This window comes from Canis lupus, chromosome 30 (genome assembly GCF_003254725.2).
Source record: "Canis lupus dingo isolate Sandy chromosome 30, ASM325472v2, whole genome shotgun sequence".
NCBI lineage: Eukaryota > Metazoa > Chordata > Mammalia > Carnivora > Canidae > Canis > Canis lupus.
Genome location: NC_064272.1, coordinates 35,835,306 through 35,853,328, shown reverse-complemented (window position 1 = coordinate 35,853,328; position 18,023 = coordinate 35,835,306). Strand labels below are relative to the sequence as shown.

The 18,023-nt window shown below is 35.6% G+C and overlaps 1 protein-coding gene across 13 annotated transcripts in view; it reads left to right on the top strand.

Annotated features, from left to right (window-relative positions):
- The window catches only part of MYO9A (myosin IXA), a 263,941-nt gene that overhangs the window by 37,410 nt on the left and 208,508 nt on the right, over positions 1-18,023 (top strand). For 11 of the 13 annotated variants that reach the window (XM_025472276.3, XM_025472279.3, XM_025472280.3 and 8 more), the window contains exon 2: positions 5,529-6,439. In XM_025472276.3, the coding sequence (XP_025328061.3) occupies positions 5,600-6,439 (840 nt within the window). In that variant the 5' untranslated portion in view covers positions 5,529-5,599. Of the gene's footprint in view, positions 1-4,499; positions 4,520-5,333; positions 5,414-5,528; positions 6,440-18,023 lie in introns of those variants that run through there. The other 2 variants (XM_049104430.1, XM_025472275.3) reach the window with 2 other exon arrangements.

Below are 18,023 nucleotides of genomic sequence, written 5' to 3'. Positions count from 1 at the left end.
AACTGTAGGATTGTTGTAATAGTGTACTATTGTAAATATTCTAAGTGTTCACTAGAAGAACAGTATATTGATAAATTGTGGTCTAATCGTATAGTGGGATTTAAAAAAATAGTCTATTTTTTAGAGCAGTTTTAGATTAGGTTCATAGCAAATTTGAACAGAAGATTCAGACCCCCTGCCTGCCCCCACACATGCATAGCCTCCCCCATTATTAATCCCCCCACCCTGTGGTACATTTATTACAGTTAATGAACCTACATACAATGGCATATTATTTGGCAGTTAATGAACTTTTACATGCATCAGTTTTTTAAAACTTAAAAAAATGAAATAGTACTGTCTATTATTTATGGAGACTCACATATGTAATAAAAATATAGAAACATGTATGGGAATAATACCGAGCTCAGGATAGTGGACCAAAAGAAGGAGCTTTAACTATATTTCTAATATTTTGTTTATAAACCAATCTGGAGTCATTACAGCAGTTTTCGACTTCTTGCATTGGGTGGTAGATATGATTGCTTTTTTTAAAAAATTAGTTTAAGAGGTAGAATTTAGTGATTCATCAGTTGCATGGAACACCCAAGTGCTTATTAATCAAGAGCCTTCCTAAATCCCCATCACTTGATTATCCCTTCCCCCCCACCTCCCTTCAATAACTCTGTTTGTTTCCTAGAGTTTAATGTCTCTTATGGTTTGCCTCTCTCAATTCTCTCTCTCTCTTTTTTTTTTTTTTTTAAGATTTTATTTATTTATTCACGAGAGACACAATGAGAGGCAGGCTCCATGTAGAGAGCCCGATGCGGGACTCCATCAGGGGACTCCAGGATCACACCCTGAGCCAAAGGCAGACGCTCAACCACTGAGCCAACCAGGCGTCCCTCTCTCTCAATTTTCATCTTATTTTTATTTTTCCTCCCCTTCTTTGTTCATGTTTTGTTTCTTAAATTCTACGTATGAGTGAAATCATATGGTATTTCTTTCTCTGACTTATTTCACTTCTCATAATACCCTCTAGTTCCATCCATGTCATTGCAAATGACAATATTTCATTTTTTTTAAAGATTTATTTATTTGAGAGAGAGTGAGTGAGCACTAGTGGGAGGAGGGTCAGGGGGAGAGGGACAAGTAGACTCCCTACTGAGCAGGGAGCGCCACTTGGCCCCGATCCCAGGACTTTGGGATCATGACCTGAGCTGAAGGCAGACACTTTTTTTTTTGTTTTAAAGATTTTATTTATTTATTCATGAGAGAGGCAGAGACAATAGGTAAAGGGAGAGGCAGGCTCCCTATGGGGAGGCCAATGCGGGGCTCTATCCCAGGACCCCGGAATCATGACCTGAGCCAAAGGCAGACACTCAACCACCGAACCACCCAAGTGCCCCTGTTTTTTTTTTTTTTTTTTTAAGATTTTATTTATTTGAGAGAGCACAAGCAGTGGGGAGGGGCAGAGGGAGAGGGTGAAGGAGAGGGAGACAAGTACACTCCCTGCTGAGCAGGGAGCCTGACTCAGGGCTCTATCCTAGGACCCTGAGATCATGACCTGAGCTGAGATCAAGAGTCAGATACTTAACTGACTAGGCCACCCCAGGTGTCCCTGAAGGCAGACACTTAACTGACTAAGCACCAAGAACTGATCTATGCCCCAAGATTTCATTCTTTTTGATGTATAATATTCCATTGTATATATATACCACATCTTTATCCATTCATTTTTTTTTAAAAAGATTTTATTTGTTTATTCATGAGAGACACACAGAGGCAGAGACACAGGCAGAGGGAGAAACAGGCTCCATGCAAGGAGCCCAATGTGGGACTTGATCCTGGGATTCCAGGATCATGCCCTGGGCCAAAGGCAGGAGCTAAACCTCTGAGCCACCCATGGATCCCCTCCATTCATCTTTTTTTTTTTTTTTTTTTTTTGATAGTCACACACAGAGAGAGAGGCAGAGACACAGGCAGAGGGAGAAGCAGGCTCCATGCATTGGGAGCCCGACGTGGGACTCCATCCCGGGTCTCCAGGATTGTGCCCTGGGCCAAAGGCAGGTGCTAAACTGCTGTGCCACCCAGGGATCCCCTCCATTCATCTTTTGATGAACATCTGGACTTTTGTCATATTTTGGCTATTGTGGACATTGCTCTTATAAACATTGGTGTGCATGTGCCCCTTCAAGTCACCATGTTTGCATCCTTTGGATAAATGCCTAGTAGTACGTAGTAGTGCTAGGTGGTAGGGTAGCTCTATTTTAAACTTAAAAAAAAAATATTTTATTCATTCATTCATTCATTCATTCATTCTTCATTCATTCATGAGAGACACACAGAGAAAGGCAGAGACATAGGCAGAGGGAGAAACAGGCTCCTTGCAGGGAGCCCGATGTAGACTCGATCCCCAGACCCCAGGATCATGCCCTGAGCTGAAGGCAGGCACTCAACCACTGAGCCACCCAGGTGTCTCTATTTTTAACTTTTTGAGGAACCTCCATACTGTTTTCCAGAGTGGCTGCATTCCCACCAACAGTGTAGGAAAGCTCCACTCTCTGCATGCTCGCCAACATCTCTTGTTTCCTGAATTGTTCATTTTAGCCATTCTGACTAGTATGACGTGGTATCTCATTGTGGTTTTGTTTTGTATTTTTTTCATGTGTATGACTGCTTTTTATATGTTCCATAATATTCTCTGTGTTTGAAGATCATTCAGGAAAAAGGTAAAAAGCAGTTTCTTCACTTGAGGACTTAGACAAATATGCAGTAGTATGAGAGAGAAGTAACTGAAGATATTTTAAAAAAAATAACATGGCATCTTTATATGGTAAAGGATAAAATAAAATAAAAAGGAAAAGAGTGATAACACATGAGGATGGTTTTTTGATGGGGCAAGTTACTGATGGAGATGATAAGAAATGTTTTTTTTTTTTTTAAGCCCTGGAAAGGATGTGGAATATATTTTCTGTGTAGACTGGAATGGAAAAGCAGAGAAGAGATGAAAATAGGAATATTTTCATAGGAAAAGGCACTATTTTCTCAGTGAGATACAAAAGTGAGATACAAAAGTTGAAATCATTCTAGAGGTGTTATATATGTGGGGTTTGAGAAGATTGGAAGGATATGCAGAATACTTGTAAGGAATGAAAAAAGGTTAAATAGGTAAAGTTTATGAAATAAGGTTAAACAGGAAAAGGGAGGTTTGAATAAAATTTATAATAGTACCTTGCTGTATAATTCTGTCAGCTTTGTTCAGCAAGCCAGAGGCAGGATCTTATTGTTGCCTGCCTTATCTTGCCACTTAGGGGAGGTGGAAAGTCAAGAGTCCAAAAGGCCTTGACAATATATCTATTCTGTAGCAGGTTTCTCTTATTCTCTGAGTTATAATTTCATCTAGTTTAATTTTTTTGTTTATTTTTTATTTTTTTACTTTTTTCAAGTTTTTATTTAAATTTCAGTTAATGTACAGTGTAATATTAGTTTCAGGTGTAGATTTTAGTTTTTCAGTACTTTCATATAACACCCAGTGTTCATCACAAGTGTCTTCTTTAATTCCTGTCACCTATGTAACCAATCCCCCCCACTACCCCAGCCTCTGGTAATCATCAGTTTGTTTTCTGTAGTTAAGAGTCTGTTTCTTGGTTTGCTTTTCTTTCCCGCCTCCATGTTTGTTTTGTTTCTTAAATTCCACACAAGTGAAATCATATGGTATTTGTTTTTCTGTGACTGGCTTATTTCACTTAGCATAATACTCTCTAGCTCCATCCATGTCATTGCAAATGGCAAGATTTCATTCTTTTAAAAAGAGATATGTTTATTTTAGAGAGAGAGTGTGCACATGTCGGGGGAGGAGCAGAGGGACATGGAATCTCAAGCAGACTTCCTCCTGAGTGGGGAGCCAGACTCGGGGCTTGATCTCAGACCTTGAGATCATGACCTGAGCAGCAGTCAGGAGTTGGATACTTAACCGACTGAGCCACCCAGGTGCCCCAAGGTTTCTTTCTTTCTTATGGCTAGGTAATATTCCATTGTGTATGTGTATATCACCTCTTCTTTATCCATTCATGGATAAAGTTAATGGACGTTTTGGGTTAATGGACGTTTGGGTTCTTTACATAATTTGGTTGTTGTTGATAATGCTGCTATAAACATTGGGGTGCAAGTATCCTTTTGAAGTAGTATTTTTGTATCCTTTGGGTAAATCTCTAGTAGCCCTGGATTGTAAAGTAGTTCTATTTTTAATTTTTTGAGGAAATTCCATACTGTTTTCCCGAGTGGCTGCTCCAGTTTTCATTCCCCCTTTTCTGCATCCTTGCCAGCATTTGTTGTTTCCTGTGTTGTTAATTTCATCTATTACTGTTTTTAATTTCAAAAATTTGGTTTCATTAATGGCATTCTTTCTTGTTTTTGCTTTATCTACAAGAACTTTTGGGTGCAGGGTGATTAGACTTGCGTGATTATTCTGCCCATTTTAATTCAGCCTTTGGTGAGGCTCTTCAAATACAAAGAAAGAACTTGACTCTAATCTCAGGTACTTTAGAAACATTTCAAATAGGGGACAAAATAATTTTTATTTGTACTGTGAATTTTAAATTATTAGTGTAATAAAACATGGAAAAAATCTTTGGCAAGTTGCTGTTTTAGAAAGTGTCCAGATTTGGATGATAAAATGTAATATTATGTGATCTTGATGAGAATGTTTTCAAGACTGTTTCTTTAAAAAAATATATTTTATTTAAATTAATTTGCCAACATATAGTATAACACCCAGTGCTCATCTCATCATATGCTCTCCTTAGTGCCTGTCACCCAGTTACTCCAACCCTACTAACCTCCCTTTTGCAACCCTTTGTTTCCCAGAGTTAGGAACCTCTCATGGTTTGTCTTCCTCTCTAATTTTTCTTCACTCAGTTTCCTTCCTTTCCTTATAGTTCCTTTTACTGTTTCTCATATTCCACATGAGTGAAACCATATGATAATTATCTTTCTCCGACTAATTTCATTCAGCATAATATCCTCCAGTTCCATCCACGTTGAAGTAAGTGGTAGGTATTTATCCTTTCTGATGGCTGAAAGGATATACAATTCCATTGTACATATATACCACATCTTTATCCATTCATCTGTTGAAGGACATCGTGGCTCCTTCCACAGTTTGGCTATAGTGGACATTGCTGCTATGAACATTGGGGTACAGATGTCTCATCGTTTCACTACATCTGTATCTTTGGGGTAAATACCCCGTAGTGCAATTGTTGGGTCGTAGGGTAGCTCTATTTTTAACTTCCTGAGGAACCTCCGCACTGTTTTTCCAGAGAGGCTGCACCAGTTTGCATTCCCACCAACAGTGCAAGAGGGCTCCCCTTTCTCCACATCCTCACCAACATCTGTTTTTTTCTTGTCAAGACTATTTCTAGACTAAGAGGTAGGATTTTATGTTCTGAAAGATGTAATCAACATGATTTAAGCCTTTCTTGAGCATCAAAAAGTGAAGATTGCGTAATATGATTTCTAAATGTTTCACACCTTTTATGTTACAGTTCTTTTGCCACGAAAATGGTTTGCACGGTCTTGAACACATACTATCCATGCTGATGGGACAGGGTCCAATATGAATATAAATGATGGAGGAAGACGACGCTTTGAGGATAATGAACATACATTACGTATATATCCTGGGACAATTTCAGAAGGGACTATCTACTGTCCAATTCCTGCCAGAAAAAACTCCACAGCTGCTGAGGTGATTGACTCTCTTATAAACAGACTTCATCTTGACAAAACGAAGTGTTACGTTCTCGCAGAAGTAAAGGAATTTGGTGGAGAAGAATGGATACTCAACCCCACAGACTGTCCAGTTCAGCGAATGATGTTGTGGCCCCGGATGGCTCTGGAAAATCGCCTGAGTGGAGAGGACTATCGCTTTCTTCTGAGAGAAAAAAACCTTGATGGATCAATCCATTATGGTAGTTTGCAGTCATGGCTACGGGTAACAGAAGAGCGTCGCAGGATGATGGAACGGGGTTTTCTCCCACAGCCTCAGCAGAAAGACTTTGATGATTTGTGTAGCTTACCTGATTTGAATGAGAAAACTCTTTTAGAAAACCTACGAAATCGCTTTAAGCATGAAAAAATTTATACCTACGTTGGCAGTATTCTAATAGTGATTAACCCATTCAAGTTTCTTCCTATTTATAATCCCAAATATGTCAAAATGTATGATAACCACCAATTGGGAAAACTGGAGCCCCACATTTATGCTGTGGCTGATGTTGCTTATCATGCCATGCTTCAGCGCAAAAAGAATCAGTGCATCGTGATTTCAGGAGAGAGTGGTTCTGGGAAGACTCAAAGCACAAACTTTCTTATTCACCACCTTACTGCTCTCAGTCAGAAGGGATTTGCCAGTGGAGTGGAACAAATTATTCTTGGAGCTGGACCAGTACTTGAGGTAAGTGCGTAGAAATACTGTTTAAACATATCTTTGAAAAATAAAACATAAACATTTTGTAGATGTGAGAAAATGAGACTAGAAGTATAGACATCATTTTTAGTTACCAAGGAAAACTGAAAGATGGGAAAGCAAAAAAGGCAGTGTGGAAGTTTAAATGGTGTGACAGTGGCAGTATTTTTTTCAAGGGTGTTTTTGGGTCACAGTGATGAAGAAAGGGATGATTGGAGGCATATGCATCACCTTGTAAAGGGAAATAGCAGGGACAGGACTCCTGTCTGTAATTGGGCTGTGGAATTAGGTGGCTAGGAAATATATTCTTAGTAGTAGTATATTTGTATCCCTGCAACTTTGACATCTGTGCCTAGTATTGAGTTCAGTTTTGGAAATATAGAGAATATGGGAAAAATTTTTTAGTTCTATAATGTTTTAGAAGTAATTTTACCAAAGGTAGAAAAGAAAGAGAATACACTATTTTTGTTTTAGAATTGGAAGGAAAGGGCAATATTTTTTTTGAAAGATTTTATTTATGAGAGAGAGAGAGAGCACAAATAGGAGGAGGCGCAGAGGGAGAGGGACGAGCGGACTCCTCACTAAGCGAGGAGCCCTACAAGGGCCTCAATCCTAGGATCCTGAGATCATAACCTGAGCTGAAGTCAGATGCTTATCCAACTGAGCCACCCAGGTACTCCTCATTACTTACTTTTTAAAAGGGATTTTGTGAAGTATAATTGATATACACTAAACTGCACATACTGAGTATGTACAATTTGATAAAATTTGACGTGTGTATATATATTAATTAAACCAACCACCACAGTCAGGATACTGAATATATCCATTATCCTTATCCTCATAGCTCTTTGTGATTCCTTTCTCTCACCGTTTCCAGCTTACTCATCTACAAGAAACCATTTACATACTTTGTCACTATACATTAGTTTGTTATTTCTATAAACTAATTTTATATAAGTGGAATCATAACAGTGTGTACTTTTTTATGTTTGAATTTTCTTGGTATAGTTATTTCAGGATTCATCTGTGTTGTTGTTAGTGTCAGTGATTCATTCCTTTTGCTAAGTAGAATTCTACTGTCTGGGTGGACCACACTTGGTTTATCTGTTCACCTATTAATGGATATATATAGGTTGTTGCTAGTTTTTTGGCTGTTACACATAAAAACTCTATAAAAGTCTTTTGGATAAATACCTAGGAGTGGAATGACTAGGTCATATGATAGGGTATATGCTTAACTTTTTGAGAAACTGCCAAATTTTTCCAAGGTGGTTGTACCCACCATTTTATATTCTCACCCAGCAGTGTGTTCCAGGTATTCCACATCCTTGGTAACACTTGATAGAGTCGTTCCTGTAAATTTTAGCCATTCTCTCACACACACACACACACACACACACACACACACATATAGTGGTATCTCATTGAGGTTTTAATTTGTATTTTATAGTGATTAATGCTATGAGCATATTTTCATATGTTTATTTGCCCTTTCCATATTTTCTTTGGTGAAGTGTTTGTCACAATTTATTGCCCAACTTTTTATTGGGTTTTCTTACTGTGTTTTGAAAGTTTTTTGTAAAAAAAAAAAAAAAAAAAAGTTTTTTTTGTGTAGTGGCTACACGTGTGTGTGTACACATTTTCTCCCAGATTTAACCACCTTCTTCTTTTTTTTTTTTTTTGAGTATAGTTGACACCATGTTATATTATTTTAGGTGTACAACTTAGTGATACCACAGTTTATAATACGTTTATGTTTACCACATGTTTGTGTTTACCACATTTACCACAAGTGTAGCTACCATCTATCCTGATACATTGCTATTACAATGTCACTGATTCCTTATGCTGTACCTTTTATTCCTGTGATCTACTCATTTCATAAGTGGAGGCCTGTTATGCCCTCCCCTTCATCCATTAGGCCCAACCTCCCACCCGTGCCCCTCTGGCAACTATAGTTTGTTCTATTTATTTATAGGTTTGCTTTTGCTTGCTTTCTTTCTTTTTTTTAAAGTGTTTTATTTTTTTGATAGATTTTATTCATTAGAAAGAGAGAGAGAAAGAGCACAAGCAGTGGGAAGAGGAAGAGGGGGAAGCAAACTTTCCATTGAGCAGGAGATGCAGGGCTTGATCCCAGGACCCTGAGATCATGACCTGAGCTGAAGGCAGAAGCTCAACCGACTGAGCCACCCAGGCACTCCTGACTCTGCATTTTATTTGTTTCTTCTTCTTTTTTTCCCCTAGATCGTTATGAATGAAATCCTATGGTATTTTTCTTTCCCAATCTGACTTATTTCATTTAGCATAATATCCTTTAGATGCATCCATGTTGTCTCAAATGGCATGATCTCATCCTTTTGTATGGCTGCATAATGTCCCTTTGTATATCCACACCACATATTCCTTATCCATTCATCTATTGATGAATACTTAGGTTGCTTTCATATCTTGGTTATGGTAAATAATGCTGCAGTAAACATAAAAGTGCATATATCTCTTTGAATTAGTGTTTTCATTTTCTTTGGGTAAATACCCAGTAGTAGAATTATTGGATCATATAGTATTTCTATTTTTAATTTTTTGAGGAACTTCCATACTATTTTCATAGTGGCTGTACCAATTTAGATATCCACAAATAGTGTACAAGAGTTCATTTTTCTACACATCCTCACCAACATTTGTTACTTCTTGTGTTTTGATCATAGCCATTCTAGTAGGTGTAAGGTAATATCTCATTGTGGTTTTAATTTGCATTTCCCTGATGATGAGTGCTATAGATCATCTTTTCATGTGTCTGTTAGCCATCTGTTTGTCTTCTTTAGATAAAAGTCTATTCAAGTCCTCTGCCCAATTTAACTGGATTTTTTTTTTTTTTTGGTGTTGTATACTTTTTTATATATATTTTAGATATTAACTCCTTATTGGATATATCATTCGCAAATATTTTCTCCCTCTCAGGTTGTCTTTTTGTTTTGGTTTCCTTCACTGTGCAAAAGCTTTGTTTTGTTTTGTTTTTTGGTGTAGTCCCAATAGCTTGTTTTTGTTTTTGTTTCCCTTGCTTTATGAGACATATCTAGAAAAATGTTGCTTTGGCCGATGTCAGAGAAATGACTACTTGTGTTCTATTCTAGGATTTTTATGGTTTCAGGTTTCATATTTAGGTTTTAATCCAATTTGAGTTTATTTTCGTGTTACAAGGTGGTCAGTTTGCATGTAGCTGTCCAGTTTTCCCAGCACCATTGAGCAAAGACTGTCTCCTATTATATATTCTTGCTTCTGTTGTCATTGATTAAATGACTATATAAATGTGGATTTATTTCTGGGCTCTCTGTTCTATTTCATTGATCTATGTGTCCATTTTTGTGCCAGTACCATACTGTTATGATTACTACAGCTTTGTAGAATGTGTTGAAATGTGGATTTGTGATACCTGCAGCTTTTTCTTTGTCAAGATTGGTTTGGTTATTCCAGGTCTTCTTTGGTTCCACAGAAATTTCACTGTTATTTGTTCTAGTTTTTTAAAAAATGTTTTTGATATTTTGCTAGGTATTGCTTTGAATCTGTAGCTTGCTTTGGGTAATGTAGACATATTAATAATACTCATTCTTCCAATCCATAAGCCTGGAATATCTTTCCATTTGTGTCATCTTCAATTTCTTTCAGCAATATTTTATAGTTTCAGAATACAGATCTTTGACTTTCTTGGTTAAGTTATTTTTAGGTCCTTTATTCTTTTTTTTTATTACTTCTTACTTAGGTCCTTTATTCTTTTTTTTTTTTTTTTTTTTTTTTTACTTCTGCAGAAGTAAATGGTGTTGTTTTCCCAATTTATCTGTCTGCTGCTTTGCTATTAGTGTATAGAAATGCTACCGATTTCTGAGTATTAATTTTGTTATCCTTCAACTTTAATGAATTCATTTATTATTTCCAGTTGCTTTTTGGTGGAGTCTTTAAGATTTTCTATGTGTAGTATCATATTATCTGCAAATAATGATAGTTTAACTTCTCCTGACCAATGTGGATGCCTCTTTTTTTTTTTTTTTTTTTTTTATCTGATTGTGTGGCTAGGACTTCTAGTACTATGTTGAATAAAAGTAGCAAGAGGAGGCTTTATTTGTCTTGTTCCTGAGGCTAGAGGAAAAGCTCTCAGGTTTTCACCATTGAATATGATGATGTTAGTTGTGGGTTTCTCATATATAGTCTTATTATGTTGAGGTATATGCCCTCTAACACAACATTGTTGAGAGTTTTTATCATGAATGGAATTAGAATTTTGTCAAATGATTTTTCTGTAGCCATCAAGATGATCTCTGATTTTTTTTTTTATCTCTGATTTTTAATGTTTGTTTTGTTGATGTGGTGTATCACATTGGTTTGTGAGTATTGAACCATTTTTACATCCCTAGAGTAAGTCTCACTTGATCATGGTGAATGATCTTTTTAATGTATTGTTGTATGTGGTTGGGTAATATTTGTTGAGGGTGTTGGCATCTATGTTCATCAGGGATATTGGCCTTAAGTTTTTTTTTTGTATATGGAGTTGGTGTCTTTTTCTTGTTTGGGCATTAGGGTAATGCTGGCCTTATGTGTGCATTTGGAAGGTTTCCTTCTTCTTGTATTTTTTGGGATAGTTTGATGAGAATAGGTATTAACTCTTTAAAATGTTTGGTAGAAAAAAAATGTTTGGTAGAATTCACCTGTGAATCCATCTGGTCCTGGACCTTTGTTTTTTGATTACTAATTTTATTTTGTTACTTGTAGTGGGTCTGTTTAGATTTTCTATTTCTTCTGTTCAGTTTTGAAAGATTATTTGTTTCTAGGAATTTATAGATTTTTTTCTAGGTTGTCCTGTTAGTTGCCATATATATATTTTTTTATAGTATTCTGTTAAAACTCTTTGTATTTCTGTGCTGTCAATTGTTACTTCTCTTTCATTTCTGATATTGAGTCCTTCCTTTTTTTTTATTGTTGGGTCTAAGGGTTTGTCAATTTTGTTTACCTTTTCAAAGAACCAACTCTTGGTTTCATTGATTTTTTTTCTATTACTTTTTAAAGTCTCTATGTCATTCATTTTTATTCTGATCTTTATTATTTTCTTCCTTTTTACTCACCTGGGGATTTGTTCTCTTTTTTTCCCCTAGTTCCTTTAGTTGTACGTTTAGATTGTTTATTTGAGCTTTTTCTTGTTTCTTGAGGTAGGCCTGTTTTACTATATATTTCCCTCTTAGGACTGCTTTTATTGTGTCTCAGTGACTTTTGGATTGTTTTCAGTATGATTTTTATTTTTTAATTTTTAAAAGATTTTTTTTATTCATGAGAGACACAGAGAGGCAGAGACACAGGCAGAAGGAGAAACAGGCTTCCTACAGGGAACCTGATGTGAGACTTGATCCCAGGATCCTGGGATCATGACCTGAGCCAGTGGCAGACGCTCAACCTCAGAGCCACCCAGGTGCCCCTTCAGTTTGATATAAATTTAACCCTTTCTTCATATTACTTTTTGAAGAGCATCATTTAAAAATGTTTGCTCAATTTTATTGAGATATAATTGACATAAATCATTGTATTAAGATGTGCAACATGATTTGATACATGTATATATTGAGAAATGATTACCATAGTAAGTTTAGATAATATCTATCACGTGACATAATTTTAGTTTTTTTCTTGAGATGAGAACTTTAAAGACTTACTCTCTTAGTAACTTTCACATATATGATGCAGTACTGTAAGTGTAGTCATCATGGTGTACATTACAGCCTCAGAACTTATTTATCTTATAACTGGAAATTTGTACCTTTGATGACTTTTACCTATTCCCCACTTCCCCATCCTCTCTGGCAACCACCAGTCTTTCATAGGTTTTATTTGTTTTAGATTCCTTCCATATAAATAAAATCATACAGTATTTGTTTTTCTTTGTCTAACTTATCTTATTTAGCATAATGCCCTCAAAGTCTATCCATGTTGTTGCAAATGACAGGATTTTCTTATTTTTTTATGACTGAATAGTATTCCATCATATATACATACAACATCTTATTTATCCATTTATTCATCTATGGGCACTCATGTTGTTTCCATGTCTTGGCTATTGTTAATAATCATACAGTGAACATGGGGGTGCAGGTATCTCTTTAAGATAGTGATTTCATTTCCTCCAGGTACCCAGAAGTGGAATTGCTGGATCATAGGGTATTTCTATTTCTATTTCTATTTCTATTTCTATTTTTATTAATTTATTATTTATTTTTTTTAGATACATATTATGTGTGTGAGCAAGGGGTGAGGGTTAAAGAGGAGGGAGAGAGAGAGAATCTTAAGCAAGTTCTTGATCCCACAACACTAAGATCATGACCTGAGCCAAAATCAAGATTTGATTGCTTACCCGACTGAGCTACCCAGGCATCCCTGGTATTTCTATTTTTAAGTTTTTGAGGAACCACCATACTTCTTTTTTTTTTTTTTTTTGAGTGGCTGCACCAATTTTAATATTTCCACAAACAGTACACAGGGTAGCTTTTTCTCCACATCCTTGCCACAATTGTTAGCTCTTGTCTTTCTTTTGGACAATAGCCATTCTAACAGGTATTAAGTGATACTTCATAGTGGTTTTGATTTGTAGTTCCTCAGTGATGAGTAATGTTGAGCTCCTTTTAATACCTGTTAGCCATTTGTAGATCTTCTCTAGAACAAATACCTATTTGTGTGTGTGTGTGTGTGTGTGTGTGTGTTTTATAAAGGAATGTCCATTTTTTATTTGGGTTCTTTGCATTTCTTTGCTATTGAGTTGTTTGAGTTCTTAATGTTTTTTGGATATAACCTCTTATCAAGTATGTGATTTGCCAGTATTTTCTCCCACTTGATATGTTGCCTTTTCATTCTGTTGGTGGTTACCTTTGCTGTACAGAAATGTTTTGATTTGGTGTAGTTCCACTTGTTTATCTTTGCTTCTGATGCCTTTGCTTTTGATATCATCTCCAGAAAATCATCTCCAATACTGATTTCTTAACCTCTAGTTGTTGTATGGTTTCAGGTCATATGTTTAAGCCTTTAATCCTTTTTGAGTTGATTTTTGTATGTGGTATAAGGATTCAGTTTCAGTCTTTTGCATGTGGCTGTCTAGTTTTCTCAGCACCATTTATTGAAGAGACTGTTCTTTTTCCATTACATATTGTTGGCTTCTTTGTCCCACTTTAACTGACCATGTATGTGGGGGTTTATTTCTGGGCACTCTATTTTTTTTTTTTAATCTGTGTGTTTTTATGCCAGTACTCTACTGTTTTGATTGTTAGAGCTTTTTTTTTTTTTTTTTTTTTTTTTGATTGTTAGAGCTTTTTAATAAAATTTGAAATCAGAAAGTGTAATGCCTCTAGCTTTGTTCTTCTTTTTCAGGATTGCTTTGGCTATTTGGGGTCTTCTGTAGTTCTATACAAATTTTAGGATTATCGTTTCTACCTCTGTGAGCAATGCCATTGGAATTTTGATAGGAATTGCAGTGAATCTTTAGATTGCTTTGGGGGTAGTATGGACATTTTGATGCTGTGAATTCTTCCGATTGATGAGCTCAGAATATCTTTCCATTTATTTGTGCCTTCTTCAGTTTTTGTCATTAGCGTCTTATAGTTTTCATTGTACAGATCTTTCACCTCCTTGGTGAAATTTTGCTCAGATTTAACCCTCTCTTAATAGTACCTTTTGAAGAGCAGAATTTTAAATTTTGATAAAGAAGCCCAATTTATTCATTTTTTTTCTCTTATGCTTTTGGTGTCCTATTTAAAAAAAACTTTGGTTGCAAAGATGTGGTTTTTTTTTTTTTCCCCATTAGTTTTATAGTTTCAGGTTTTGCATTCAGGTCTGTGATCCATTTTGAGTTTATTTTATGTATGTGTAAGGTATAGATTGTTTTCCTATGAATGTCTACTTGTTTCAAGACCGTTTTTTGTTTCAAGACTATTTTTTCTGTACCTTAGTGCTTTTGTGTCTTTGTCAAAAAATTGTCCATATTTATGTGGGTTTATATCTATATTCTCTCTTCTGATCTGTTGATTCATTTATCTTTATAATAGGGCAATGTGACTTTCTTTATGTAGCTTTATAATAATCTTTGAAATTAGGTACTATTAATCCTTCTTCTGCTTAGTTGTTTGGATATTCTAGGTCCTTTGTACTTCCATATGAATTTTATAACTAAATTATCAGTTTCCCTATAAAAGGTTTTTTGGACTTTAATTGGGATAGTGTTAAATCTGTAGTTTAATTTGGAGAGAATTGACAATAGTAAGTCATCTGATCCATGAAGAAGTTTGTTTCTCCATTTATGAAGGTCACCTTTAATTTCTGTCAGCAGTATGTCGTTTTTAATATAGAGAACTTTAACATCTATGGTAAGTTATATTTGTGTTTTTTGATGCTTTTATAAATGGTATTTAAAAGTTTTTAATTGTTCCTAATATATAGAGATACAGTTGATATTGGCACTTTGATTTTGTATTCTACAAACTGGCTAGATACAAATATTTTGATTTTTTTTAAAGTTTTCATTGGATTTTCCATATAGGAAATCATATTTGTAAATAAAAAGTTAGTTTTATTTCTTTTCTTTCAATCTGTTTTTTTTTCCTTGTGGATTTCACTGATTATTCCAATATGAATACTAGTGGTAAAAAAGCAATGTTCTCGTCTTAGGGAGAAAGCATTCAGCTTTAAACATTAACTAGGATGATAGCTATTGATTTTGTGTAGTCTTTATTAGATTGAGGGCCATTTCCTTTTATTCCTACTTTGTTTAGAGTTGTTTTTTAAAGATTTTATTTTTTTTATTTATTCATGAGAGACACACAGAGAAAGAGGCAGAGAGATACAGGCAGAGGGAGAACCAGGCTCCATGCAGGGAGCCCGATGCAGGACTCGATCCCAGGACTCCAGGATCATGACCTGGGTCAAAGGCAGGCGCTACACTGCTGAGCCACCCAGGGATCCCCTGTTTAAAATTTTTATCAGGAATGGATAATCAGGTTGGAGTTTGTCAGTGCTTTTTCTTTGTCTATTTGAGATGGTCATATGGTTTACAAAGAATAGTTTGTTAAATTAAATCAAATAAATTATAAATAGATTATATAGTAAATTATATCAATAGATTTTTTTGATTGGTAAACCATTTCAGCATTCCTGGGATAAACACCACTTGTCATGATGTATTATCCTTTAGTGTATTACTGGATTTGGTTTGGTAAAATTTTGTTCAGAATTTTTGATATGTGGTCATGAGAAATATAGTTTTCTTTAATTTTTTTTTTCTTTTTTGGTATCAGGATAATTTTGGCCTCATGGGAATGAGTTGGGATGTCTTATATTTTTGGAAGAGTTTGTGTAGAACTTTTTTCCTCCATTATCAGTGTCAGGATTGATAGGAAACAATCCAGGCCTGTGATTTTCTTTGCAGGAAGGCTTTAAAAAATTATTTTATTAAATTTTTTTTTATTTATTAGATTCCGAGGTAGAATTTAGTGATTCATCAATTGTATAGAACATCCAAGTGCTCATTACATCAGATGCCCTCCTCAATGCCTATCACCCAATTATCCATTCCCCCCACTTACCTCCCTTCCAGCAACCCTCAGTTTCCTAGAGTTCAGCATCTTTCATGGTTTGCCTCTCCCTCAATTTTCATCTTATCTTTACTCCCCTTCCCTGTGTTCATCCAGTTTTCTTAGTTAAATTCCACATATGAATGAAATCATATGATATTTGTCTTTCTTTGATTTTTTCACTTAGCATGATACCCTCTAGTTCCATCCACATCATTGCAGATGGCAAGATTTCATTCTTTTTTGGTGGTTGAGTAATATTCTGGTGTGTGTGTGTGTGTGTGTGTGTGTGTGTATACCACCTCTTCTTTATCCATCTGTTGATGGACACCTGGGCTCTTTCCATATTTTGGCTGTTGTGGACATTGCTGCTATAAACATTGGGGTTCATGTGCCCCTTTGAATTACTATGTTTGTATCATTTGGATAAATGCCTAGTAGTGCAATTGCTGGGTGGTAGGGTAGCTCTATTTTTGACTTTTTGAAGAGTCTCCATACTGTTTTCCAGAGTGGCTGCACGAGTTTGCATTCCCAACAACAGGGTAAGGGTTCTGCTTTTTCCACATGCTTGCCAACATCTGCTGTTTCCTGAGTTGTTCATTTTAGCCATTTTGACTGGTGTGAGGTGGTATCTCATTGTGGTTTTGATTTGTATTTCCCTGATGCCGAGTAATATTGAGCATTTTTTCATGCGTCTGTTGGCCACTTGTATGTCTTCTTTGGAGAAATGTGTGTTTGTGTCTTCTGTCCCATTTCTTGACTGGATTTTTTGTTTTTTGGATGTTGAGTTTGTTAAGCTCTTTATAAATTTTGAATACTAGCTCTTTATCTGATATGTTTGCAGGAAAGTTTTAGCCAAAGTTTCAATTTTTAAAGTAGATAAAGAACTACTTTGAACTTATTTGTAACTTGGAATCTGAAGTATGTCTCTTGGGAAAAGCATGGGGTTGGATCACTTGAAAAAAAAAAACTCTGTTCTGCCAGTTATCTATCTTATGATTGAAATGTTTGATCCGTATACAGCTTATGTAATTATTGATAATGTCAGATATGTCTGCCACTTGTTTGTTATTTTATTATTTTTTTCCGTTCCTGAGAGAACGCACTCCTGTGCGTGCATGAGGTTGGGAGAGGGGGCAGAGGGAATCTTATGCAGGCTTCACTTGAGCATGGATGGAGCCTGATGTGGGGCTGTTTCTCACAACCCTGAGATCATGACCTGAGCTGAAATCAAGAGTAAGATGCTCAACCAACTGAGTCACCCAGGTGCCCCTGCTATTTGTTTTTTTAATATTCTTTTTATATCCTATATTCTTCCATTACTACGTTCTGTTATATTAAGGAGATATTTTCTAGCATACCATTTTATTTTATTTTATTTTATTTTATTTTATTTATTTTATTTTATTTTATTTATTATTTTATTTTATTTTATTTTTTATTTATGATAGTCACAGAGAGAGAAAGGGAGAGAGGCAGAGACACAGGCAGAGGGAGAGGCAGGCTCCATGCACCGGGAGCCTGATGTGGGATTTGATCCCGGGTCTCCAGGATCGCACCCTGGGCCAAAGGCAGGCTCCAAACCGCTGCGCCTTTTTGGGGTTTTTTTGGTAATTTTTTTAGTGGTATTCTTGAGCATTACAATTAGCATAACAATTCAACTTGAATTACTACCAACCAGATTTCAATAATATACAAAAACTTTCTTCTGTGTAGCTCTGTGCCTTTTTCCCTCTTTTGTGCTTTTATTTTCATATAAATTGCATGTTTCTATACTGTATATCCATAAATACATTTATATTTGTTTTGTGGAATTGTCTTTTAAGTCAGGTAGGAGGGAAAAAGTTATAAATAAAATATTTATACGCTGTTTTATTTTTACATTGCATTTACCTTTATTTGTGGTCTTTATTCCTTTACGTAGATTTTCTTCATTAGTATCCTGTCATTTCAGCTTGAATTACTTCATTTACTATTTT